The sequence below is a fragment of the Ciconia boyciana genome, chromosome 4 (genome assembly GCF_034638445.1).
Source record: "Ciconia boyciana chromosome 4, ASM3463844v1, whole genome shotgun sequence".
NCBI classification, from domain to species: Eukaryota; Metazoa; Chordata; class Aves; order Ciconiiformes; family Ciconiidae; genus Ciconia; species Ciconia boyciana.
Genome location: NC_132937.1, coordinates 55,512,749 through 55,540,710, shown reverse-complemented (window position 1 = coordinate 55,540,710; position 27,962 = coordinate 55,512,749). Strand labels below are relative to the sequence as shown.

At 38.7% G+C, this 27,962-nt stretch overlaps 1 protein-coding gene across 2 annotated transcripts in view; it reads left to right on the top strand.

Annotated features, from left to right (window-relative positions):
- LOC140650655 (proprotein convertase subtilisin/kexin type 5-like) overlaps window positions 1-27,962 on the top strand; it is a 259,934-nt gene that overhangs the window by 62,750 nt on the left and 169,222 nt on the right. For both annotated transcript variants that reach the window (XM_072859286.1, XM_072859285.1), the window contains exons 4-5: window positions 12,444-12,587; window positions 14,859-14,935. In XM_072859286.1, the coding sequence (XP_072715387.1) occupies window positions 12,444-12,587; window positions 14,859-14,935 (221 nt within the window). The remainder of the gene's footprint in view (window positions 1-12,443; window positions 12,588-14,858; window positions 14,936-27,962) is intronic.

Below are 27,962 nucleotides of genomic sequence, written 5' to 3'. Positions count from 1 at the left end.
GCTGAACAGGGAAAAAGAAAAGCTGTTTTGGCTGCTCAGAAGAAAAAAAGAGAAATCTTTAATAATAAAGTGGCTACTTGCAACGGTGCTGTTAATGAGATGCTGTGCAACAAAGTACACAGGTATATGATGAGGTCTCATGCACCTCACTGGAATTAAGCATCCACCTGAATGCTTTGCAGATCAAGGATGGATTTAAGCATATTCCTAAACTTAAGCATGTACTTAAAAGTTTTGTTGATTTTTTTCAGTGTCCCCCAAACCAACATTAATTGGCCGCTAATTGGCCCAAACTTTGTGTTTAAATAAGCCTGTTACTACATTGTGATCACTCTTTAGTTGGTTTTGTGGGTTGTTTTATGTCAAGCCCTAGATCTATACAGGAATTGACCAGGGTGCCTGTAACAAGGCTCTGAAACGGATCTTCAGTTAAATCAATACAATAGCCTTATTTATTTTATCCAGCGCCAAGGTTATAAAAACAAAACCAACTTTCTTCTTGCTTTTAGAAACCTTTTTTCCTTGAAAGATCTTTTATCATTCATACAAATAGCAGAGCAACCACATACACTCCGATTTTTCTGTTTTAAAACAATCCATATCTATACACTGAGATGCTAATCAACTGAAGTTCTAGATTTTGCTCCAGAAGTAATAAAAAATTTTTTTTCAGAAATTTTTGTCACCCACTCCTAAATGTAAAGGTCAAAGGGGAAAAAACCTCAAAACATCACCTCATTTGAACGTTTCATGTCAATTCCCTTTTAACATTATTGCTTTGCATGTTTAATTGAATTTTATTCATAGTACTTAATGTTTCTGTGCGTATTTAGAGTGCAGTTGTTCAGGATATGTTTATATTTAAAACCACACCTAACTGCAGACACCAAAACTCCCTCTCAAAGTATTTGAAAGCAGCTAAATGGCAGAAAAAGGTTTGTTTCTCCCAGATCGTACTTCCCACTGAGGTTTCTGTGGAGTTCCTGACACAGAGCTGCTTTAGTCTCACAGAAGCCAGCATCAGGATCTGAACTGCTTTGGTTGATTCATTTCACAGATATGGCAGAGGATTGTGTGATCATTTCATTTGACAAACAATCAGTACAACTGGTAATCTGCAATCACAAGCCCAGAATTTCTAATTAAGCTGCAGTCGGTTTTCATTAAGACATACATATATTAGATAAAATATTGCATTTGTAAAAGAGTCACATCTATAAGAGCATTCTCTTAATGAATAACTATTAACAATCCTACACCTTGTAGCTGTATGTTTATCTTGCTCTGTACTTACCTTGTTAGGCCATTCTCTACTAGATTAAAGAAATGTTCCCCCTTCAAAAACCTCACCTGTGTTGAGTTACTTGCATGCTGCCATCAAGTCATGTCTTCACCCTCTCTTAGATAAAATAAATTATTTGAGCTTGTTAAGAATCACTGTAAATTGTGTTTCCAGCACTTGGTTCAGAAAACAAGCAGCAAGGACTTATTGCTCATTTTCCAAGAGCATCCTTTTTGAAATATCAATACTAGGCACATGCACATATCATTCCAGGAACAGAATCATTGCTGTCATTAAAAAAAGTGTGTTAACCCACTTTTCTTGCTATCCACTGCTTAACTATCAAATAATAATACATGGATTCATAGAGCATCTTCTTGAAGTTGTAGCTGACTGTCTACCTTACATCTTAAATCCTTTTCACCATTATTGTGTTTCTGGACACTTTCTCTCATTTTATGCCTCGGACTCTCAGTCCTACGTGCATAATTTTATGTATAATTTTATATATAATTATATTACAAACACACCACTTAAATTGGTTCACCTTCATAAGTGATCCAGATCACTCTGTCTCTATTACCATCATTACTTCCCACTCCACCAATTTGTGTCATCAGATTTGAGAGTGTGCAACTTTCCTGAACTAAAAGGAAGCATTGTAGCCTCTTAAGATTTGAGACTTAATAATTGCACATGCTCAGTAATGTTTCCTTAAACAAAATGAGTATAACTATATCTGTTAAGCCATCATAATGGCTTCAAAGTACAAAGTGACATGTCAAATCCTCTGGTAACTTCCTTATGAGTGGCTATGTTATTAAGTGCTTACGGATTCATACTACATCTCTAATGGATCCAAAGGTCTCATTACAGTTTTTAAGTAAATAAAAACATTTTTTGTAACTGCCCCACGTATTTCGATGGTAGAACATAACAGTTGAAAAAAAAACAGTTTACTGGAGGCACCTGAGAATTCTCCCTTTTACTTGGAAGACCCTTTTTAGCTTTGCAATGTATTTTTGGCACACATTCGTATGAAAATATTATTTTCAGTTAAAGAGCAGAGCAAGTAGGAGAAACAAAACAAACAAGGAAAAGAAGATCCATTTACAGCTGAGATTTGAAAATGGAGAAAGCTGAGAGTCAGAAGGCCAACTGACAGGAATCACAGAACAGATGGATAGAGACAGTAGGAATGACTAGGAAGTATGCAGACCTCAGAGACGAGGAGCCACAAAGAGTATTTTGTAGCTGTAGTACCAGGAAAAGCGTTGGACGCAGAGGAAATGTCAACAATCATAAAATTAAGAACTCTTACCTTTAGTTTATTTCTGATTGCGTATAGTTTTCCTTTCTGACAGTGCTCTGCTCATAGTTTTCTTTAGTAGTTTCTCTGGGTGCCTCATCTGCTGATTTCCTGGGTTTTTTAAGATACCTGCAAGTGCTAAGGCAGTTGTCATTAACAGGTATCATTTCAAAGTTGAGACTGCCCTATGCACAGACTCTATATAGGCCTGACAGGCATGAATGTGATTTTCCTCCTAGTCCCTGTTTGTTAGACAAATTACATTTCCGAGTCCTTGATGTGCATAAAAGGTGCTTATATGAGGTTATATATTCTGTCTGTCTACAGGATTACATTTCTCTAGTATCAGTTCAACATTATGTTCTCAGGTCAGTTCCACATATTCATTTACTTTATTTGCAGCTGGGGGAAGTTCATTCATAGTACTGCCACAGTCAACACAATCTAGGTGTCCTTAGTGATAAAGTTGGGGGTTTAGTTTAGCAGAAGCTCCCCAAGTCCCTTAAAGTCCTGTTACTAGAAAGCTCCATAGACATCGGTCTGTGTCCAGTTCTCCATAAAAAGAGTGTTTGCAAATATATTGGACTTCTCCAGAACCTTTCTGCCATATCTGTATTTTCTGAGATAGCTTGAATCATGACATTCTGCTGAGATTTCCTTTAAGACCCTTTGCAATTTTCACAACATTTTTACATTCGTTGCCTATTTTGCACAGTCTTTCACATGCAGCTGTGTCATATGTCTCTGGACTAACCTTCTTCAGCATTGCAGAAGGAATTTAACATCTAATCAGCTGAGTCAAATTTCCTGAGACAGTAACAAGAGTAACTGTGTGGTACTTTTTTGCCTTATGCAAATCTTTTGTTTTGTTTTGTTCTTGAATAGCCTTTCCTTTTCCTTCCCAGGCCTCCCTAGGTTTCTCTGGGCTAGTTCTCTCATTTCTGCCAGATGATCTCATCTGCAAAATATAACTAGCCGCTCCCTCTAGTGGTTTGGCCTTATCTTCCCAGGTTTCTCTTATAATACATAGTGGGCCTTGCATTCATCAACCATAGCATGTTCAGATGGTGAAAAGCCCATTGGTGCCTAGGGCACTTACTTCCCTATAGAGAAACTAAAATAGCAGCCATTCATCTTACTCTGATCCTGTACTGTTAATGAATTTTCACAGCATGCATTTCAGTGTTAGATTAAACATTTCTGTAAGGCTGTCTAAGGAGGGTATGGAGTGATTTTTATACTTCTGTCTCAAGAGAATAGTTTCATGAGCTTAAAGTTTGTCCTCTGGCAAGTTATAATCTCCTCTGACATACCAAACAAGCAAATAATGGGACCAAGGGTACAATAACCTGATAGCTTTTTATGGTTCTTAGGGAAAAGGCTTCTAGGTATCAAGTAGCATAGATGTTTATTGCTGAAGGAAAGGCACTGTGAAACAGTTCCAGCCTCTGGAACTCCACATGCCTACAAGAAAACAGGGAAAAACTCCATCTCCATTACTCGTAATGGAATATGGGGCTGCCATCATATCCTGACCTACATGTGCCCTGCTTTTCCTACCCTTTTTTGTCCCTTGAGGAAGAGTAGGGACATGTATCTTTTCTTCAGCCTCCTGAACAAGTCCTGTTGTCTCACATCCGTCCCTCTCATTGTCCCTCTCTCCCGCCTTCTCCCCCAGGACATCCCACCATTAACACCAGATGTCACCAGGCTATTGCCTCATGGATCAGAGGGACCTGACCACAACACAAAATAGAGAAAAAAGGACTGCAGTAGTGCAGCAGTCCTTAAAATTTGGGTATGAGCATTCAGAGCCAACATCTCTTCATCGGTTTTGTCATGAGTCCTCTCATTCCTACAAGTTCATAACATTCTTAGAAAAACAAGTTTCCTGGTCTGTCCTAAATCAGCTCCCTGCTCGCCCTCCAACCCCCAGCATTCCCATAACAGCATATCCTTCTTAAACATCACTTTTCTGTTTTCCCTGTAAAATGAAAAGAGAGGGGAAGGGGACGGAAGTGGGTTTGTATAAGCCCTGAGCTCCTCCTACTCTCATCAGTCTCTGGGAAGGTTAATGATTAATTGAAGCCATCTGCTCAGGGCCTTTTCTCCATGTGGTTAGTTTGATTCTGTCACATATGTTCACACAAAGTCTAAATAAAACCACCTTCCTCTCCCATACTTCTTAACAGCTTGAGATAGAAGTAATGGTCTTTGACTTGAAAACAGCTTAAAAGGTAATTGTGAAGAGCCTGTGTTTAGTAGTGTGGAAAGAATCCTTAGAAACTTATGAAAACTGTTTTAAAGCAAGACTTACCATCTCTCTGTTTAATTGTTATCTTAGAAATAACAAAAACATCAAGTCTAGCTGGGGGGTGGGGGGTGGGGATGGAACTTGGTCTTACTAGATAACTGCATCTCCATGAACTGAGGCATTAAAAAAAAGAAAAGCATCTTGGGACTTTCTGTAAAACTGCCCTATTTTCTTTCTTTTTTTGGGACTTAGAGAAGGTCAAATAAAAATATGAGGCAAAGGCCACAAAAAATGGTAGAATGGAAAGAATTGTCTCTCTGAGGAATTATTCATCCTTTGTGAAAACTGGATCCCCAGGGTTGATGGTACACAGCTGAGGCCAGGGAGCAGCTGTCTTTTCACATATTCTCTCTAATTAATAAAAGAATTGCCATACTTTTTTTCCTAGACAGGACTTCAGGCAGGTAAAAATGCATTAACTTTTGATCCACTTGCTGGCCTTTTCTTGCTAAGTAGGCTATTTATATAGTAGTGGTAGTACCAGTAGTAGCAGCAGCAGCAGCAGTAGTAGTAACAGTCATCATACAGTCATCTTGAGAGAATACAGCCACAAATAGAGATATATGCATGCTTCTTTCCATCCTGCATTTCTTAGCAGTAGCCACAGGCTGTGGAAATAACTTCTTTTCTCCCCTCTTTGTCCTTTACTTACTCCCCAAGAAGTTCTGCATCAGATTCTTATTTTTCTCCCAACACTTCCCGGGGAGAAACCTGTCCATACATTGACACATACCTCTCAACATGTGAGCACTGATTCAAGGATATACAAGATGCCGCACGTCTGTAATATATCATTCATATGAATGATTTTTGTATCCAGGGTAAAATGGACACATTCTGGCTGCCTTTATTTTCAATTTCTTCTTCTGCTGCTTCTTCATCTTCTTCTTCTTTCATTTCTTTCTGTACATATACGTATTTTTGCCCTTTGGGATGATGTGGTGGACTTTTTGCAGTTTTTGTGAATGCTGGTTTTCATATTTGCCTCTTAGTGGAGGTGGCAGAACATGCACACAGACCATGAGGCATTTTTAGCTACATTTCTCTCTTTGCATTGAAGGAGTCTCTCCTGTTGCTGCCACATGGGAAGGAAACAGGACTAGAGGCAGACATCCTAATGGAGCCACAGGTCATGCCTCATGTCGAAAGAAGAGGTGACATTAGAGGCAGATTATTTCTGTGCCTCTGCAGGTTCCAGAACTTGCAACTGGGAGAGAAACTTTGCTGTCTGCAGACCTAGAAGCGGGGGAGTTTCCCACTCCTAAAAAGGGTGTGCTGTTGTCAGCCTGTAGAACATGGACATACAGGGCTTCCCTGAATTAACTCATGTTTACACCAGCACACAGGTTACAGAAAAACAACCAGTGTTGACTTTAAAAAAAAGTGCCAGTGATGGAAAAGTGATGGAGTTGTCTTGAGTACAAATTTAACACATTATGAATTATTCTATTTTTGGAAAGAATAGCAATGTAATCACAGCCAAAGAATAAGATTTATGAGCTCCTTATTTTTCACTGCAAAACCCCATATATATAGTCTTGTAAATTATTCTTGTCTCACTATAGCCATCAGATACTCCTGTGAATACAAGAAGCCCTTTTGTATTGATTTCCTGTTCTCCTTCATTGCTTAAACAGGCATAAAATAATGTATGTCTGCGATTGTTCTTATTGGTCTCTAAGTGTATTTTTGTTTGTTAACTTAAAGAATCAATAAAGCTTAAGAACAAAATTAATCTCTGCAGTAAATTAACTAAACTCTCTGACGTTGCACAAGCAGTAAATTGTTGTTAAATATTTAATATGGTACACTCTTGAAATATTTCTCTTGATACAGACACAGATAAAAAAGTAGCAATTCAGTAAAGCATGACTCCAAAAGTCAGATAGTATTTAATGCAAAAAAATCTTGTATTTGAGATGAATCAGACTTTATATTATGTGCCTGCTCCTGCTAGAGCTTAAAAATATTGTGTGCACCAATAATCAGAAACTATTGAAAGATGAAACTCAGAAGAAAATCATTTCCTATGCAGTTAGCAATTGCTGTGTATCATGCACTAAATATCAGGTTATGTTTGAGAAAAAAAAAATAAATCTGCAAGTACACCTTCTTCTCCCTCTAAAAATCCTTCTTTCACCTTCTGTTTATTGTGATGAAAGAATAAAAAAATGTGATAAATACTTTTAAAAAGATACATTATTTTAATAGCCTTCTTAGAAATTGTAGCTTTCAAGTGCTTACCCTAGAGAAGCCAAAAAATAATTTCAGTAGATTGCATTAGCTTTACAGGTTATGATGCTGTTCAAAGCATGTTGTCATCATTTCTATTACATTACACAAGCCATTTTAATAAGGAGCCTACCTTTCCAACTCTCCTGATTACCTCCCTGCTTACTTCTTTCATCCCACTTTAAAATTGGATCACATCAAGAGCATAAAGAAAAGAGATGATTTCTCTTTTTTGCAGGAAAAGAGAGAACAATTGGCAAGTTTTAACTTAGAACACTGCACGAAACTGTACCACAGAAAGCTGAATGTAGCATCAGGATGTCTCCTCTACTAAAGTTAAAAGCTGATAAACTTTGCTGCCTGTGCATTTGCCTGGACCACCTAAAAGTGCCAAATGCCCCACATTACATTCCCTTCACAGAACAGGTAGATGGCCTCTTTCTTCTCATAGCTCCACAAAATGCCAGGATCCATTCCTTGGCCCTGTGTGTCCCCCTTCTCCCTGCTTGTGTTGGTCAAGGTCAATGTGTAGGCCCTTGACTGTCCTTCTTCCTCAAGGTGAGGTCTTGTGCAACTTCTGACCTCTCCATTGTTGCAGGTTGGTAGCTCACAAAGCCCTCTGATGTAGAGAATGTGGTCTGCTTGTAGTCTGCTTGTTTCTGTCTGTGCCAAAGACCATTTAATTACTGCTCTAATGAAACCGGGAAGACTGTCTTCTTGTTCTTGTTCTTGTTCTTGTTCGTGTTCGTGTTGTTGTTGTTGTTGTTGTTCTTCTTCTTCTTCTTCTTCTTCTTCTTCCCCTTCTTCTTCTTCTTCGTCTCAATAGTAAAAGGGTGTATCTTTTCTAATCTCTGACTGGGAACTAGTATTTCAGAGTTTTCCTGGGATCAGAAGCATATGTAATATTCCACTAAATGAGATCCAAGACCTGCCAACTCACAATTGGTGTTTAAAATTGTGTCATTCTTATTATCATCTTGTGTTTTTCTATATCCCCTTAGATATTGACAAGATCTTGTCAAAGGACTCCTTGTAACTAAAAACTACGGGAAACCAATGCAAGGTACCTCATGAAGACTTACAGAGGGCACAATATGCCATTTCTGAGAGACTGCATGCCACAGGATTAAAAACGTGTTTCTACTCTGTTTTTATACAATAACAGGCATTGCAAAAGACAGAACAGAATTTTATAGTCATTGTGCTTTTCATTTAATTTTAAGCTCTGGAATTCCAGAAGATTTTGACCATTGATATGATTCTTGATTTGTCAGTTTAACTGTTCAATTTTGTTATTGATCCCTAACTGGATACACCAAGCCTCCGACCACAAAAATTAGTGCAGCGGTTAAGAAATATTAAGATAATGATGATGACCATAAGCTAGTTTTTAGAGAGAATTTCACAAAATTGCTAAGAGAATCCAGGCCCATATCTGATACTGAAAACATTGTGCAAACATCAAAACAGAAAAGCTTTCTAATGTTATGTCTGCTTGTTAATTGCACAAAAGCAGGCTTCCAAATTGTCTGCCCAAAGATGTCTAAGTGATTCTTTTGTTTTTGTGCTCATAAGCATTGAATTTCAAGTATAAGAAATGTTCAATATCTGAAATTTTTCTTACTATAGCCCTCTTCTTTCCTACATGTACTTCAAGAGTCTCTCAGCCTTGCAGATGGTTTCTGTTAAATACTAATGGTGGTATCATTAACATTTTCCAATTAAACAGTCCAAAGAAAAACATCATCCTTTGAGTGTCTTTTAAAAATCTCAATAAAATTACTCTATGTAACTGGGCAAGAGGTTGTTTATTCCTTTTGATGGTGTCCTCCAATCTATAGATGAAAACAATATACATTGAAATAGTGCTGGCTTACTGCAGTTGTCTAGTCATGGTACCAATGCAGGAAATTTCTGAATTACTTTATCTGCTTGGAGAGGGGGAAAATTCTGTAAGCTAACCTGTATACTATTCCCTTTAAAATCAAAAAAACAACAGTTCAAAGATTAACAGATCTAATAAAAACTTGCAAGGACACAGTTTTTGTACATTATCATGACAAAGTTTATTTATTCTAAATAGAGAGAACAGGGAAAATAGATTTAAAATGAGCTATAAAATTCAGTACTTCCCCATTATATAAAATTCAATCACTCTGGATCACATGATTTTTATTATAATGACAGATGTTTTATTATTTATTATTTGGGTAACACTGTAAATTGAAACAGTGCTTCCAGATTCATTAAAAAACAGCCCTCTGCTAAGAAGCAGACAATGTAATTTGTATAGGTGGTAAAGAAGCAGCACATGGTTAAAGAAAAATTATTGAATGGAACCCAGTAATGGAAAATTCCTTACAAGAAATGTTTTTGAGGGAAAGAGGAATTTAAAGGGACAGGAAAGAGTGCAAGTGAAACCAAGTAATAGATGGCATCTGAGATGCTGTTCAATGTGGAACGGCATATCTATACCATATTATATAGTATTTGAAGAGTAATTGCACTCCAAGTTTTGAAGTGTTCCTGATAAAAGCCAAATCTGACTGCTTTGAGAGAAGAGCACACAATCTGATTAATCTGGAGAAAATAACACACTAATCCGGGGGAAGGTATAGTTTGTGGTTAAAATACGGGAATCTGAGATCAGACGTTGAACCGGACAAAACTGGAATTTAAGTGGTAAAAGACAGTATTGGAAGAGAAGAACAAGGCTAGGAGCAGGGAGAGAAGAACCTAGATAGAAAAAGAATTGAGAGGAGGAAGAAGAGTAAGGAATAGAGGTGAAAAGAAGACAAAAATGCTATTTTTAATAGGACTTGAGAATAAGTTACATATTGTAACCATAAGAACTGAACCCTTCATCTGCTGTTGAACTACTCCCACTTGGATGCTTCTCTGCTGCCTTTGCATTTTGTATCCATATGTTACATATGCTGTGATCCAAAGTTATAAGTGGGCACGCAGTTATGCCTGCTTTACCCCTGGAATTTCTTTTACGCAGAAAGATTGTTTAGACTAGCTATCTGCCCAGTGTTGGAGCGGAGCAAGATAATTTGAATATCAATTTGATCTGGCATATCTCTTGAAAGAATCACCGGAGCATGTGGTAAAGCAAGAGATGTCTCTTGCCTTGTGTTTCTCTACATGCATGTAGCAAAGCAGCTGATGGATTAGCCCCCTTCAGCCACCACCACAAAAGCAGAAGTTCAGGTAAGGTAAGTGAGGGCAACTGACTGTGCCAACATCATTAAGGGAAAAAGCAGTGCTTTTCTGGCGGAGAGCCAAAGAGCTTGCAAGGGAATGGAGATTAAAAACCCATATGCTTGCTCAGCCTGAGTGATTTGACTGGCACGGAAGCAAAACGACAAGCTCGTCCCCTAGGAAGAGAGGACAAGGCAGTCAGCAAAGCAGCCAAAGGGTCATTTGGCATTTCAGAGAAGGGGATGAAAGGGCAGTGTAATGGCCCAGTAAATTTGACTGGAGGTCAGAGCCAGGAATCCTGATTGCCCATTGCAGCTCTCTCTTGGGTTTACTCCGTGGCTGGAGGCTGGTGCTTCCACCTTTTTGTCGCCTTGTCTTCACATCAGCAAAATGTGAATGATGATATTCATAGCTTTTGCAGGTATTTTATGATGCTTAGTTCAGTAACGCTTTTGAAAAATGCAGAGGCACCTGGAAACATTACACACTTTTAACCCCCTTGTTTGTACATTAGAAAGCCTCATGTGTACAACCATTACATTCAGTGTACAGATGACAATTTTAGACTGTAATTAATTTAATAAAGCCAGCAGCATGGGCATTTCCACGCAATACACAGAACAAAAGCATTAAGCCTGCCTTATACATTCCTTGGAACTGGTCCCTGAAGTCAAAGAGAGAGACAGATACTTGCAGACACAAGGGAAAGACCATGAGAGACACTTTATACTATGTACATATATATAGTGCCTAATAATATAATCTTGCTTTAGAACAGCAGATGACCACTCTTAAATCCTCTGTTTGTGTACAGGGTGGTAAACTGGAGAAAAAGGAGGAGGAAAATTACAATTTAATAGTAGGCCGATGTCAGTTTGCAGCCAGTATGGTTAACGGTTCTTCAGTGTGTTTACATTTGAGAGGAGAGGGATGGACTAAGTGAAGACGGAGTGCATCCCTCTGAATGCATTTATACTCCTTGCAAATTGTAGGGTGCCAAAACATGAGGCTGAAGTGGGGACATGAGGCAGTGGGGCAGGGAGTGAGGTAGAGCATGCTCGTGTGGCCAATGTTGCTATGATACAAGTTTCTTTTTAAATTTCTTTTTCCTTCCTCCCACCCTTTGCTTTTCCCCTTCCCTGCACCCCCTCTTTTTTATTTTTTTGCCTGTTACTCTGAGCCTGGAGGAGCTGGAGGAAATCAGTGTCGATGAGAGGCTCGTTGAACTCACTTCACAGGGTAGGGCTCTGTGTGTGGGTTAGAGTCGCTAATGGGGCATACGAGTACCTGAGAGTCATGTCTCATCACCATGGCAAGCCAGATTTCTTCACATAAGCTGGGTGCATTCATATCAAGGAAAAGACTTTCCGTTTTAATGTACCCTTTCTAATGTGGTAGAAACTTTCTTTCTCTACCACACTGAACTTGGTTGCTCTGAAAGCTGTACCTCAGGCTGTTCTCAATCTATCTATCTACAATTCATCAGACACCTTAAGCTGCAAGTTTTTCAGGGTGTTGTTTTGGTTACAGGTTCTTAACTGCTGCTCATCTCCTGCTGATATTGCACAAAACCTGCCAAAAGCCTTCTTTTGTAGATAGAAATGAATCTGGATTGGTTTCCAGACATTCTGTCAAGAAATTATACAGCACATAAGCTCCAAAAAGCAAGTTTTGTTTCCATGACCGTTTCTGTACAGGCATTTGTCTACTTTTATCCACATATGGTTTGTTTTTCTGAAAAAATTCAAGTAATTCAGAGGTACATTTCAAATGAGCGTGCTTAACAGCCAGGGATCGTTGCTTTGTTTTACACGTGGCTTCTAGTGGTTCAGTATGGCTGGATGCTTCCCTTTTCTATTGCTTACCATGAAGAGTAATCTGAAAGAGAAATAAGCAGGTCTAGCAATTGAATTTAATTTGGCTTTTCTTTTTAAATTATTTTCTGTCTAAATGAAGGTGTTGATCTTGTATAGTTGCTAACTATTCAAATCAATATGCTCATGTGCTGATTTAAATGGTAATGTAAGTAGGATAATATCTCAACCCCACACTGCTCACTAATCTGCAACATCCAACATCTTTATCTCCTCTTCTCTCCCTAGCACTGCAGTGATAACACCCACCATTGCCAATCAGATATGAATATAGTAGGTGCTTGGAAGAGAGGTTACACTGGAAAGAACGTTGTGGTTACCATCCTGGATGACGGCATCGAAAGAAACCATCCAGACTTGATGCAGAATTATGTGAGTGTCCACAGGAGTCCAGATTTGCTGCTTTATTATTACCCTGAACAAATTTGCTGCTCCTGGAAAGATGGAGGGAAAGAGGAGGGAAAGAGGAAGAATCATAGGAGGGTTTCCTCAAATGTTAACACCAATGGGAGGAAGGAAAACAGCTTTTGGTAATCTGTATTGTTAAGGCTATGTTCAGTCTGAACGTATTTAATATCTGGATGCCTCTTGTAGCAGAGTCTTGAATTTCTGAAGGACCGGAACTAATCATTGGATGTTTTTTCTCTTTTCTCTAATTATTTTACTTAATATCCTCACACTCTCAGAACTTAGAAACGGAATACACTGCTTTTCAGTTAATGCGTGCAGCTGAAGTCCATTTTTGGCCAATACATTTAGCTAGCAAGACAGCAGCTTTTCTCAAAGACTGTAATTTTAGGCATATCCTTCCATGTATTTATTTTTAAAGCTTTATTTCTCTTACTGCTAGAAATAATATTAAAGGAAAAGGACATGACTTGTTATGATTCACTCAGTTAAAAACAGGTGTAGAATATTTTGGGATGTTTCTAATAAATCTCTCTTCATTCCAGTGAGTCCCCTCACAATTTGTAATAGAGCTTTGTTTTCTGCATCCTGTGTTTCATGTCACCTCAGGAGATTTCTGTTTGCTTGTGGTTCGTCATATTTAAATTATTGGTTAATATACCTTGGAAGAATTGTATAATGTGAGGAGAAGCTGCTTCTCTAGTGGGTGACTTCTTGTGTTAGTGTCGGAGTTTGAAGCTGTTCAGAGCATCAGGGCCACGCTTTGCTGGAGTGATTAGTCCTCTGCTTTGGCAATATTACCTGAAAGCACATAACCTCAAGGACCTTATCATTTTTCTGAAATGAAGTGTGCAAGGTGTGCATTCACACGAGGTAAGAGAATATATTGGGATTGAGCCGGACTGGTGAAGATGACCAGCACAAGGCATGCATATACCTTCAGTCCCGTTACAGATGTAGATCTTGTAAAAGAGCCCTAAACACAGGCTTTTTGCCAGCAAGCATATCATCTTGACAGAGCATTGAAGAGATGAAGGTGACAAAAACATCTTTAACAACCCATCAAAAGCTACAATCGTGTCCACAGTTTAAAGCCATTTATTTTAAATTAGCCATACTTAACATCCGTATCCTTTCCTATGCTGCACGTGGAACTCAGCTGTGAAATACATGAGGTGGACTGCACAAACACAAGTGACAGGCAATTGCCCTATTTGTCAATGTATGCTTGATCCTAATGCATGCCACATCTTTCATTTTAATCTCTTAAGTTATTTAAACAAACTAAATATAATTTTACCTCCTCAATGAATGACCTGTATTCTGTCATATGTCACCTCATCCCAGTACTGTCCTTCCACTGAATTTAAAGCAGCTATTTATTCCCTTACCACCTCCTCTCTCCCTTTCCTTACGCCAACAAGGAATTCCCCCAAAGCAGTACACATTGCTTGTTTGATGACAAATGCCTTCTATATGTCAGATTACTGCTGGTGTGGCTGCAAACAGGAATATTTGAGGTGGATGTGGTAACTGGTTTTGAACAAAGAAGAGATTAAAGAGAGCTTTTGCCATGTCAACATGCCACATGCTACCGCATCAATTAATGGGAGCCATACAAACCAGCAGCTATTTACTCTATAAACTATTTTCAGCTGTAAGAATCCTGGTAAATATAAAATATGGAACAAAAATACAGGGCTATCTTGCAAATATTTGAAACAGTTACACTCCCAGGGAAATGGGAATGAAGTTTATGTTGCATTTGAAGCTGTATTTTTATAACAATATTCTTAAGAAAATGATAGTATTCTTATTCCTTGAAACTATGACTGAAATTTCAGTCATCATTGTGCAGATAATTTATTGAATCTTGAAACGTTTAGCAAAATCCCAGTTTTGAGAATAAACTCTCTTAACTTCCAAAAGTTTCTTAGAAGAAATGTAGTCTTCTGGTTTATGAAACACCACTTTCTCTTTACTGTCTGACGCTGGAACTGTGCTTTTTCAGAGCATTTCTTATCCTTCTCCCTTTTCAAAAAATAAAATAAAATATGTAAATCTCGTAATTATTAACTATTTAATCCTTTCTTAAAACATGCAATCATCATAAAACTGCAGGAATGTTACTTAACCTAATTACTCTCTTGTAGGAACCTGCTGAAGAATGTATAGGCTACATCAGTCAATGGCTAATTAATGAGAGTCTGGTTTTCTTTCTCCTGTTGGCTACAGGATTCGCAGGCCAGTTTTGATGTCAATGGAAATGATTTTGACCCTATGCCTCGATATGATGCCAGCAACGAGAACAAGTAAGGCCCTATGACATTCATGACATTTTCAATCTAGTTCATCAAGTAGAAAGTACCAGTTCTTCTATGAAAGTCTAGGAAACCTGAATCCTCATAAAGCAGCGTGATTTGCATTTAAATCTTTGTGAAATAGGTGTTTATGTCTCTCCCATGCACACTGCTTGACACTTACTCTTTGAAAGCATTTGGAGCCATCCAAAAACACATAAAAATTAGTTTGAGAGTTCTGGGCATGTGAAATGAACCATTTTCAATACCTGTGGGATGCAGAATATAAAGGGTGGCTCTTGCTTTTCTCAGATATTATCTCATTGAGTTATTGGGGGATTATTATGTGTGACAACTGGCTTGGCTTCTGACTCTCTTGAACTTTACAGACTTTATGTATTGAAGAAATAGACAAGTTAATGGAGATTTTTTATTTCTCTAATAATGTATTTTAAAGTGATGGAGACTTTACATGTGGAGGTTTGATAGAAACCTTATAAACCCAGAAGGGGCAGTTCTGCCGGATTAAAATCCCTGTGTCACATGACTGATTGGATATATCTCCATGAATGACATATTTCTCTTTCAGAGCTCACTTCCTGATATTTGTCATTCCAACTCTGCTCTTTAGATGTGCTGTGGTGAAGCTGGGGGAGGCACTGGGAGGGACACCTCACCTCAGGAAGCAGGCTGCTTTTCTGCCCCCGTGGGTATTTGAGGGCAGTTCTTTGCTGGTAACATTTTTTTAACTAGGTACTTGGCAGAAAGAAATATGTCTCTGTGGAACTGCATGAATTAGAGGAAGGATAATCCTACTAGCTGTGAACATCCTGACTGTGCATTTTGTTTTCTTTCTTGAGGTTTGGGGTTTTTTTTATTGTGGAAAGCATTTCGTATTGTTTGCCTGCAGAAGAGAGACTGTAAGGGGTGAAACTTTGTCCTTTACACAAATTAAATGCTTTTGGGTTTGTGTTGTCTGTTCCCTACAATCCCACAAACTTTATCCAGAAGAATGCAGCAGGTGTGAGCTGGAAGTCAGCAGCAAAACTTAGCATTGGTTTGACTGGCGAAACCAATTGGAGCAATCTTGGATCACGTTTTGATGGGAGAATCCTCTCCTGGTCAACACCTTCTTCATAACAGCAGGGAACCATGTATAGGCAGGCTGAAGAACAGGGCCTCATTACGCATAGCTGCCTGTTACATATAGATCCATGTGTTTTACAGTGAATCTCAAGCAGCTGTCATAGCTACTTTCAGCCATAGGGTGAAATAACTGTGAAAACTGAGGTGAATTCTGCCAAATACTTGTTTGGTCAGTCAGCCTGATCCTGCCTGCTAAGCTGAGATGGGAAATATGTAATGATTTAGCTCTTAGAGGCTATGTAAATAAATGTACATACACACACACACCTTAGTTGTGATGACTAAAAGTACTGTTTAACATAGAAACATATTATGTCGCTATTAATTTGCATAATAATAATAGTTTATTTATTTGGGACTGCAATCTTGGCTTATGTTCTCATTTGATTGTTCTTATTTGATGCTGTTTACATGCTGCCAAATACTTTTGTCTAGAAACAGGTACATGCAAGAGCTTTTTCTTTCCCTTTTGCCCGTTAGGCATATCTTTCTTATCCTATTTTCATACAGAAGCTCAGTTTACTGAATCGTATCTGCCTCTTCTTCACTAGAAATCTCCTAAAGCAAGACTACCATGAGAGAATAAAAAGAGAAATTCAGTAAACCCTTTGTTTTGAAATGTGTAAACATTCTGCACATGCAGGCTAGTTTAAGTTTAAGCAAAAAGAAAACACTGATGTGGAACAAACGGTAGATAGGCCTGGTTGCTGCATTGCCTCAGTTAAGTTAGTGAGAAGCCAAGGATTTCAGAGCTAGATGCTCTAGCTAGATGCTAATACTACAGTGAAGTTGTTAGGAGATATCCTCAAGACACACGTTCATTGAAACAGAAGAATGAATAAAAGTCTGTCAATTCTTGCTCTTTCCAAAGCCTTCTATTTTTCTTACAATTGAGGAATTTCATATGTTATTTCATATGTTATTTCATATGTTATTTCATATGTTGAGGAATTATCTCAGTTTTAGAGGTGTCCTGTCACTGGTGTAGAAAGGTCAGAATCAGCAAATGTGCTATAAATTTTTGGTGGCTAATAAGAGAAATCTTTGGTTTGGCTTATGAGAGGTCTCAGGACTACAAGCAAGGTTTATAAACATGGTAGTTACCTGAAAATGGAGTCAGAACATAGGAACATAAATTGTTTACAGCCTGGAGTATGTAGGCATTGCCACTGAGCATCCTGCAACAACCAATTTGTGTGACTGACCACTTCAGCATCAGCCCTAGCTTTGAACTAGCTGTCTATACTATAGCCCCGTACAAAGTGCTGGAAGAGCAAAACTGTGGCTGCATGGTCACCACAAAAGGGTGGTCACCCCCACCCCTCACCTCATGTTTGCTCTTTCCTCCTTTCCCCAACCTTTGTGCAGCTCTCCAGAGTGAATCACGCTGAAAAATGTGCTGCCAACAGAGGCAACGACAAATTCCATTTTCAGCCAGGTCAGACAGGTACTTAATTCAGCGCAGCCTGAGGTCACAGGAGAGTGAGACAGGCACAAGTGGGGAAGATAAAGCGTGGCCTGAACCTCTCACTGGCAACGCAACTTTCAGTGAACTAAGGTGACTGTATGGCAAGCCCCAAGTGCCTATGACTGTTGTCCACAAAACTGAGTGTGATGGACAGGCAGTTGCCAGCAGTGGCCTCCAAGGAGTTTTGAGAAAAGATGTGACAGTCAGCCTGGCCCTCTGCGAATACTCCTCAGCTGAGCTGCCAGTTTGCATCACAGCACGTCCCTCTCTCCTGCTGTCCACCACCCCTGTCCGCCCACACACTCTGGGGACACATCCTGGCTCATCTGCATGAAGATGCTCCTGTCCTTGGAGCTGGGACATGGCGAGGGTACACTTGGAGGCACACAGTTTAGGTGCACTTTTAGGGATTCACCCTCTTTGGTGCTGCGAGGAGCCACATACCTCCAGCTGTGAGTCACAGCTGAATCTTTTTCTTTGGCTGGGTACTGAAGTCATCACTTTCTTACAAAGCATGTCCAGAGAAGGGAGGCTGCTTTCTGTTTTGTTGCTAGTTAGAATTTTATATGGGATATAAAACTGGACCGATTCATTTCTCTCCTAAGGCTGGAGGATTTGCGTTTTCATACCCTACCTCCCTGGTGAGTACTCTCATTGCCCAACCTCTAAGGTCCTGTGGTGAGATGTGGTGGTGGGAGAGCAGGTGCTGTGCTATACTGAGCTTTGTCAGCGTTATCAGGAGGTACAGCATCAGTGTAGAGTCAGCTTTTGGACACAGAGGATACATGAAGCATGCTTTCAGTATAAGATTACTTGGCAGCCAATTAGCTTTTTCCAATTAGCAGATACACTGAGCCTGGGAAGCAGCACCTAAGCACCTTCAAGTTTTGGGGCTGTCGCTCTTCCTTCCTTAGTTCCCACTGGACTCAATAAGAATTAAATGACTACATAGGTACTGAAAAGCACTACTAGTAGCCTGTCTATATTTTTATGTGTCTAAAATATCTTCAGAAATTGGGGCAGGAATTCTGGTTATCCAGCATACGTGGTCCTTTGGCACTAGGTGCTCAAGTTGTGCCTGGAAGTTGAGGTAACCACAATCAGGGAACATTCTGAAAGCCATACTTTGCAAAGACATCGTAATGTGCAAGATCAGTTTGGTTGATTCCTGCTTCCTGCTACAGCAACTGGACAACATTGTGTTATGGTGATTTGTGTTTTCCAGTAAAGGTGGGATGTACAAATGCACCATTGTTTCGTGAAATGATCTAGTTTATTCTGCCTCATTTTATAACCCAACCTTAAGGGATGGAATGACAAAGAGTAAAAAGAATTGCTGTAAAAATAAGCAGGTGTCTCTGGGCAGCTTTGCACACTGCTGTGAAACATCAGGGTACTGAGTCTGTTTGCTAGCTTTTCACTTTTAATTAGTAGTGAAGGCTTTCTGTTGCCAAGGCTTATTGGTGAGGAAAAAGGAGTGAAAAAAAATTAACTGGGGGTTTGTGAAGTGACGAAGATAACCAGAGGGGCACTTTTCAGAATTATATTTTTGAAGTTTTACATTAAATCTTCTATTAGCTAAGGAGAATGGGAGGGTAGAAAGAAACATTAGACTAATCTTTCAAGGCTTGTAGTTAAAATCAGGGTGGGACGATAGTTTCTTTAACTACTATGGTATGTAGGAGTCTTGCCAGAAGTTTACTTTGGTTTCTACAAATTGGCAGCAAATCATGAAGCTTGTAAATGGCACAGGCCTATACTAGAGCTTCCTTTTGCTCAGAGGCTAAAGACATCAGTCAGCTGTGGATGAAGTCATTCCTGCTATGCAAAGCATCTTGTTTTGGTTTACTGCTGAGTATTGCTGCTTTATTCTTTTTTCTGTTATTCCACTGTTACCTGTAAACATCTATGTGAAACAGCTAGGCATTATGAGTCACAGGTCCTCAGACAGAATGCAGATGGGATCACTGAAATGGTACTCTACCTGTTGTGTAGCCTCAGAAATAAAACAGAAATGTTCATAGTATTAAAATGTTTTGCTATTTTGACCAAATAAAATGAGTTTTCCTGTTTCATGAGAAATTTCTCGGGGATGGTATTTCAGAGCTTAGGTCTTATTCCACTGACAGGTACTTTTATAAAACAGAGGACCTTTTAAAAAAACTCCTTTAAATAATACCAGTTGACTTTAATGTAGTTCTTGCTAAACTTACGTAAGAAAAAGTAAAAGTAAGCTGCCGTTTCTGTTTTGGAGATACTGAGTCACTCTTTGGATGCCCCTTCAACATTTTTCAGTGATGCATCCCACTACATAAATAACTTATTTGAATAACCTTCTAAATTATTTTTTAATGAGTGCAAGATTTTTGAGACACAACAATTTTTGCTATTCAAAAAATCATAAGAAACACAAGCTCCTTATGTCTAAACTTTGCAATATCTGTAAAGCTTTACATCTTTTCTCACAACAGCAGAAAAGTTAACGAGTTAATGAGTTTCAGTCCTGCTTGATCCAACATATTGACATTGTTTTTCTGTGGCATCCATTCTGATTCACTATTACTTTCCTTTGTCAGTCACATTAATATAGATGCTCAATAAAATGCCGAAGGCTTAATTTTCTTCCAAGAGTGACAAGCTGCTAGTTTATACTGTCTGCTTATGTCAAAGACTTGTAGTATGTCCTGAGTCATTTAATCAGTATGGATACTAGATATTTGACAGGCAGATCAGCTTCTGTTGCCTCCTGGATGGTCAATAAAGTAAAAGTAAAAAGCTTCATTGACTGCTGTGACACTATTCAGAGCAGATATCTGAAGAACTGAGCACAGTCAAGCACAGGGAGCCTGAAGTCTCTCATTGCTGGCTTGAAAGATCATCTCAAAAAGGTTCCCACTGCAGCAGTCTGATAGAAAGGAGCGCTGACAATTGCGGGTATCTGTCCATGTAGTTCATGCATTTTGATTGCCAGTGTGCACCTGTTGCTATTGCTTTGAAATTGGCTGTATCGTGTGCTGCAGACAAAACTGAAGGGAAGATAAGCTGTACTGAGAAGCACTGCTGCACCATCTTGTGCTTCATCTCTTGTGTAAAAAACAATTCTGCTGTCAGATGGCTAGTCACAACAACAAAAAAAGACCTTGGCAATTTTTTAGACTAGTCACTACTTTTTTTGCTTGTGCCTGCTCAAGGCTTTCAAACAGGACTGAACTACAGATCCCAAGGCTCACACCTGCAGGGAGGACCTGGGAAAGCCAGTGAGTAAGCTGTGGAAGGAGGATGGAGATAGCTTGGAGCAAGGTATCAGCTCTCAGGAAAAGGCTTTTTTCAGAGGGAATCTCCATTGTGTCTGCTCTTTTCCTGACTTTTCCTCTTGACTTTCTCCAGCCTCTGGAGGCTTAAAACCCAAAGGATTCAGTGATGGTGCCATCTGGCAGAGTGTGGTCTGTCCAATGCCAGCAAAGCATCTCTGATAGCAGATAAATCTTCCTTAACAGGAAGGTAATTTAGAGTAGAGAATTAACATAATATGTATATGTATCTCAGATCAATAGATCAAATGCTTACACCGAGTGTGGTATTGTTAATTCCAGGTACCAATGACTGAATGTCAGGTGTATAGTGTGTCTCAGTGTCACTGCAAATTTAATGGACTTTGGTTAGGATTGTTAGGAAACTGCAGGTTTTGGGTTGTTTTCTATGAACTGGTGAAGTGTTCATTTATGAAAACCAGGGTCTGAACCAAACAGTCAGATGTTGTTGGTATAGAAGCTGCAGTCAGAGATTGCAATCCTGATTTATCGTGTTTTGGTTCTATTCTGATTTTAAACTCATTGCCTTTGTGGCTGTATCCTATTGCGCTGCAATTTTAGCAGATGTTAATAATGGAAGTAGGGTTCAGTCTGTGTCAGCTTACAGTGAGATTGCCACATTTTACAAGGAGCAGTGTTAGTGATTCATCAGCTAGCCTCCAAGTTAATTAAGATCTAGTGACCCAACCAAGTGCCTAAGGCAGTGTGGAGATCATGAGATATTAGATCTGTGTTGCTTGCCAGTTGCTGCAGTTAAACATCCCAGTGTAAAATTGTAAAAATAAGGGAGATCAACATTGCAGCTTGCAGAATTGTACTGTGCTGAAGTAGGATATTTTTACAGATTCATTTGGAGCATATTTTTCTTCACTTTCTGTTTTAACTGTTACTTAAAGTCCCTGTGTGCTGTTACCCAATGAATATGCCTGTCGTTCAGGTGGCCATACCTCAGGGTTAATCATCGTACATCCTTTATTTCTCTCAGGGAAGGACTGAAGGACTTGGTGCATGTGTGTAAAACTTTTTAGAGGAAAACTTTCTTACCTTGAAAAAAAAATATTACAGAAACATGGAGCATGAATCCCCACCACATAGTGCATTTGATAATGTTGTTCTTTTAATCTAAAACAGGTTTTTAACCTATGGGAAGAGATAAGGTCTGCATTAAAACAGAACAGAAAACAAGCTAAGTGTTGATGTTGTGAAATTCTCATGTTTTCCTGCCTCAGAATAAAATGTGTGTTTATTTGAAGCTTTTTGAGACTAAGTGGGACCCCAGAATTGCTGGTAGCTGAGGACAATTAGCCAGGCTAGAGAAGGGGCAGTCTTTGTCAAGCTGATTCACTCCCCTGCAACAAGCACCCTCATCACTGGTCTCGATGGTCAGTCCCTTGTGAGAACTTTGCATATTGACAAGACAATGAAAAATTCATTGGACCAGAGGGCTTGATTCAGTAGCCTTTTGATCCAGGTTCCAGCTTCAATAGTGGAAAACATTCTAATGAAATTTTTGTCGAACTGCCAAAAATTGTCTTCTAATCTGCTCATTATATTATCACACTGCATTACATAATCCCCTCTGAAGTCCACAAGTGGTATGAGTTATAATTTTTTGAGAGCCAAAGGAAACACATTTCTTTGAGTAGTCATTGAAAGCGACAGAAGTCAAACAGAGGAATAAACAAAAACAAAGTTCAGCCAGCATTCCAGTTGCTCAAAGATGAAAAAAATAGTCCTTTTTCACTACCTTGGTATCAGTCGCTGAGCGGTATTTCTCACCACCTAACTGATGTTTGAGGAGCAGTGCTCTTCCTTTTTATAATGTATAAGACTCTCATGGTCTCCAAACATTTAACCACAACACTACAGGAAAGCCTTTTTCCTGTTTCTAATTACTGAAGTACCAGACAATGAGCTCACAAATAAAATGACATTCTGAAGCATTATGCAACTGCTTCTAGTTCTTTTATGTAAAAAATTGATAACAATGAGTCAGATCTTCCCTTCCAATTCAGAGTCAACAATAGGGGGGATATAAGCATTGATAGTTACAGTATTTGTGGCATTCACTTTCCTGAATTCTTTTTTATGGAGAGTTAGAAATGAAGGGGTTTTTTCATATGGTCTTTTTCCAAGAGTTGGTATTTCTTCTAAGTATGCATCTGTATTTTGAAGTATTGAACTTAGGAGGAGAGAGTCTACAACTACAGGAGGCAAGTTTTGATTCGGTAAAGTGGTAGACCAGTTTCAATTTGCATATGTTGATACATACAGGTCTACAGCCGAGTAGAATTTGAGAGCACAAATACATTTCTATGTGTTCCCTTTTCAGATATTGTAGGTATTAGAGAAATTTAAAGAGTGGATCCACTCTATGTATGTGGTAATTGGTTTTGCCAGCTGATTTCACAGTAGTCAGCTCAGTCAAATGCAGTACAAAATGTGGTTCATTGAGACTTCTCAGCCAGCACATACATGCACAAAGAATAGTATTGATTCCCCCTTTAATGCTTGTGGCATCAAAAGCAGACCTCTAATTATAAGTTTGATAAAGCAATTGTGAATCCAGTGTCAAAAGCTTTTTAATTGAAGCATTTTTCTAAATAACAGGCTATTAACAGTTGAACTCTGCAAAGTTGTGCTATAAGCAAATGTCTTAATGGAATTAGTAGATGTTCTTATAAGACATTTTCAGGATAAAATTCTCAGATGTTGCCTTTTCTTGCAAATGAAAAAATATGCATCTCTGTAGATTTATTGCTGTAGGCAGGCTTATTCTTTCTAGCCTTGTTTTACATTACTGTAATTTTGTAATTTTTCTTAAGGATACACGGCCAAATTATTACGTTTGACGTTTCAAGCAAAGTGAGATTGCTCTCTTGAAGACAAGTTACCTTTTTTCCCTGAAGGAAAGCAATCAAGGTAGAGAAATTCAGATGCAGAAGTAAAGCAATGGGTATCCATCACAGATGTAGACTGTGCTGCTGGGGTCTATGCTACAAAAGTTTAACCTGCTTTGAAAATTATTTGTATTGCTATAGAGTCGCAAAGCAATCATCAAATCTCTGATTATAGCAAAATGAGGTAGAGACTATGGCTTGTTTACTTCTCCAACATGTGGGATGGTAAGGCTGTTGGCTAGAGGTGTCAAAGAGTGCCAAAGAGAGTGTAATGAGAAGGTATGTGTTACTTCTCCTTTCAGCTGAGACTTATGTCCCTGCACTACTCTTCTTAACACTCCGTAAACATCAGATGAAGAGCTACTAACTTGTTCTGCAGTGTAGTGACTATGTGAGAATTAGACTTCTTACGTTGAAACCCCTTTTCCAGTTAGGAGCAAACCTTGCTCCTGCTGAATCAATGATGTAAGTTTCATTAAAAAACAATTATCAACACAGGTAAGAGTAGGATTTGAACTTATTTCAACAATTTCGTCATTCATCTTTGAAATACAGCTCTAAAGGGAAATAGGTGGTCTGTTTAATGCAGAACAACATCAAATTAAATTTAGGATTATGCACAGAACATATCTTGCACAATGCAATTGAAATTGCACTCAGAATTCAAAATGGGTAGGAAGTATGTCTCTGAGCTGGAATATGGTGGAGACCCAGAGTTTAAAATATTCATTTCTTTAAAATGTTGTCACAGCAGTCATCTACTATTAGAAATAGAGTATGCAGAATGGGTAAAGACCCATCCATGACCTGCCTGCACATCACTGTATTACTCCTCTTTTTTGCCTTATAACCTTAGCATCCTAGCATCTGTCAGGATCTTCCTTGCATGAAAGCATAAATATCTTTTTTCCCTAAAAGCATTCCCCCAGACTGTTTTTAGGAGGTCCAATGGAGTGCTTTTCCTGCCAAGGAGCTCTAAACATGAAAATCCAGATCTGCATTCTTGTATTCATAGGATATTTTTCATTTCTGCTTAGGTGTGGTTTCAGTAGCACTGATGCAAAATATTTTTTAGAAGGTTTTTTTTGTGTTTCATTTGTTTCTTCATTGCACAGAAATGATGGGGTTTTAATGTGAAGATTTTTAAGTAGAAGGAGATTGCTCAAGCACCTGAGATCTCTCCAGCTGATATATATTGGTGTCAGTCTGGATGAAAAACATGAATCAAGATAAATAGTGACTGATAATATATTGCCATACAAAAGCTTGTGAAACAAAAGATGTGGAGTGGAAGATAAAATACCTAAGTACAGAATGTATCTATAACAGAGCAGGCTCACGGCCATGAATTTAAGGTGATAAAGAACATAGATATTAGAGTTGCTTTGCTTTAGCAATGGTGGTCTAGGAACATGGGAAGTCCTGATAAAGTATTTTTAATGGCTTTTTTTTCCTAGTTATACCAGGTTGTACTGGATCTGGTTGAGGCAGAGTTAATTTTCTCCACAGCAGCCCATATGGTGCTATGTTTTAGATTTGTGACCAAAACAGTGTTGATGATAACCCGTGTTTTAGCTACTGCTGAGCAGTGCTTGCACAGTGTCAAGGCCTTCCCTGTTTCTCACGCTGTCCCCTCAAGCAAGGAGGTTGATGGTGGACAAGAGGCTGGAAGGGGACACAGCTGGGACAGCTGATCCCAACTGACCAAAGAGATATCCCATGCCATATAATATCATGCTCAGCACTAAAGCTGGTAGGGGGGAAGTTTTTCCAAAGTAGCTGTTGCATGGAGAGTGGCTGGACATTGGTCTGCAGGTAGGAGGTGATGAGTAATTGCCTATGCATCACTTGGTTGTGGGTTTTTTTCTTTTTTTCCTTTATTTATTGAACTGTTTTTATCTCAACTGACAAGTTTTCCTCACATTTGCTCTTCCAATTCTCTTCCCCCATCCCAATGGGAAGGAAGGAGCGAGTTACTGGGTGGGAGTTAGCTGCCTGCCGGGGTCAATACTCCAACCTTTTAATAACGTACTAGTTCCCAGGAATAATTCTAATAGTTTTGGAATGGTTCTTTATGGTAACAGATATCAGAAGCATTATCCCTGCGAGCCCAATTTCATAGTGAAGTTGACCACAAGATCTGTGATAAGTTACTCTCTGCATATGTAGGCATGTTCTGGTATATGGGACTTATGCTCCAGAGAAGTACACAAATGTGGAGCTGTTGAAGAGCTGCTGATGCCACAGTTGCTGTGCTGGTCCATTGGTCCCTGAAAAGCAACACATAACTGACACCTACAGCAGTGGAAGTGACTGGATGAAGTGTGGGGCAATGCAGGTATAAAACAGTTGAAGAAAAGTAGAAAAACGTCTTTACTTCTTCAATTCTGTAAACTCATATAATTTCAGGTATTGCATGTAGCAACAGCAGATACACTTCTCAGACGAATTTGTGGTATCTGCAGATGTCAGATACATGGGACACTTCAAATACATAGGAAACTTATCACCAAAGCAAGTGAAGGTCCCCTGAAAATCTTAGAAATCAGCTTGCCAGCTATAAGATCAAATAGATGAAAAGCATTAACCAAATAAATTCCATCACTTGGTGTCTTCATGCACGATTAGGTTGCAATGTAAAGTCTTTTAATTCACAGGGCAGACCTCTAAAGTGTCCAGCACTGATGTGGAACAAAACATTTCTGCCTCTCACTGGCTTACATGCAGTTTGCTAGCTTATGCAGGGATGCTGAGAAATTGCAGTGTGAAGTTTTATTCCTGGTTTTGTTTACAGATGCGATATGATGATTTGCTTACAGAGCAAAGAAAAGGGTGTAGAATTTATATATTTATTCTGAAAGTTATCTTTATTAAGCTGTGGCTAATATAGTAGAGGTGTTCCTTCTAGTCTCAGATTTGCAATTTAACCTCTTGGTACCTCTTCAGTAGAATGAGAATAGTAGTATTTTCTTACATCCAACAGTACGACTTTTTAAGATTGTAGATGTTATAGTAAAATGTGGTGAAATGCAAGCAGGTGGGAAAGCAAATTTGCAGGTTTTAGTTAATCACATTTTTTCCTTTGCTCAAAAACCAGATGACAGACTACGTCGCCTGTATCTATCATCTCACCCAAAGCTCTTCTTTATGCCTACTATATAGATAACATGGTGTAGCCAGTACACAGTGTGCTTTCTTAAGTACAGGCATGTTCACTGTAGGTCGTACATTGGGAAGTTTCAGCAGCAAATTTCTAGCAAGCTTTATTCATTGTGTCCAAGCCTGTGTTTTCTAAGGCTAATACCTTAGATAAATATGGGTGGATTTTCCTAGGAATAGCAAATGCATGGCCTAGCCAAAAATACTCATTGTGTCAGTATTCCAGTTCTTACTCTAGAGCTTTTAAAAAATATTGAACATTATAATATATCATCAACTTTAGATAGCCGTATATTCAGAAACACTGATAATGGTTCATTAGTGAAACTTTATCAATAAACCTGCAGCTTAAGTTAAGTTAATAGGAAGCATTCATAAAGCATACCAAGAGTTTCTGATTCATGTAAAGTAATATTGGGAGTGACGCTAACTTCCTTTGCAATCTGAGGCTTTGTTCCCAAATTAGGATTAATTTTAGACTGCAAAAACGCTAACAAAACCTTAAACTATGCTCATTATCCATATAGTTCCATGAGAAAAATTAGTGTAAAGACTTATTCTCCAAGCCTGATCTTAAGTATACTTATGTCAGGTTGAAATATTTTATTTTTCTAATTAACAAGGGTAAATTAAGGTGATATAAAACATTGTTAAAATGGTACAAGAAGCTGGCTGCAAAGATTTTTGCTTGTTTGTTTAAATACATTTACTTTTATATCTTTCCAGTTAAATCGGTGGAATTTGTAAGCAAAATAGTTGTTGATGAAGCAACACATCTGACAACATCTAGAAACATATCTCATGATTTAGTGAGGTTTCCTGTTGACTTACATATTTATTTCCAGTTTCCTTTTATGAAGACATATGGATGTTTTCAGATTTGGGTGTTTGATTGCTTTGGGGGTTTTGTATTTCAGTTAGAAGTCTGTGTGGTGCATTGACTATGAAAATGATAAGATGACCTTTGTGTCACAACTGCTATTTTTTGTAAGGATCTAAATGTCTCTTGCATGGAGATGGAAAGAGATGGAAAGAAAAAGAGGGTGCCTCTGAGC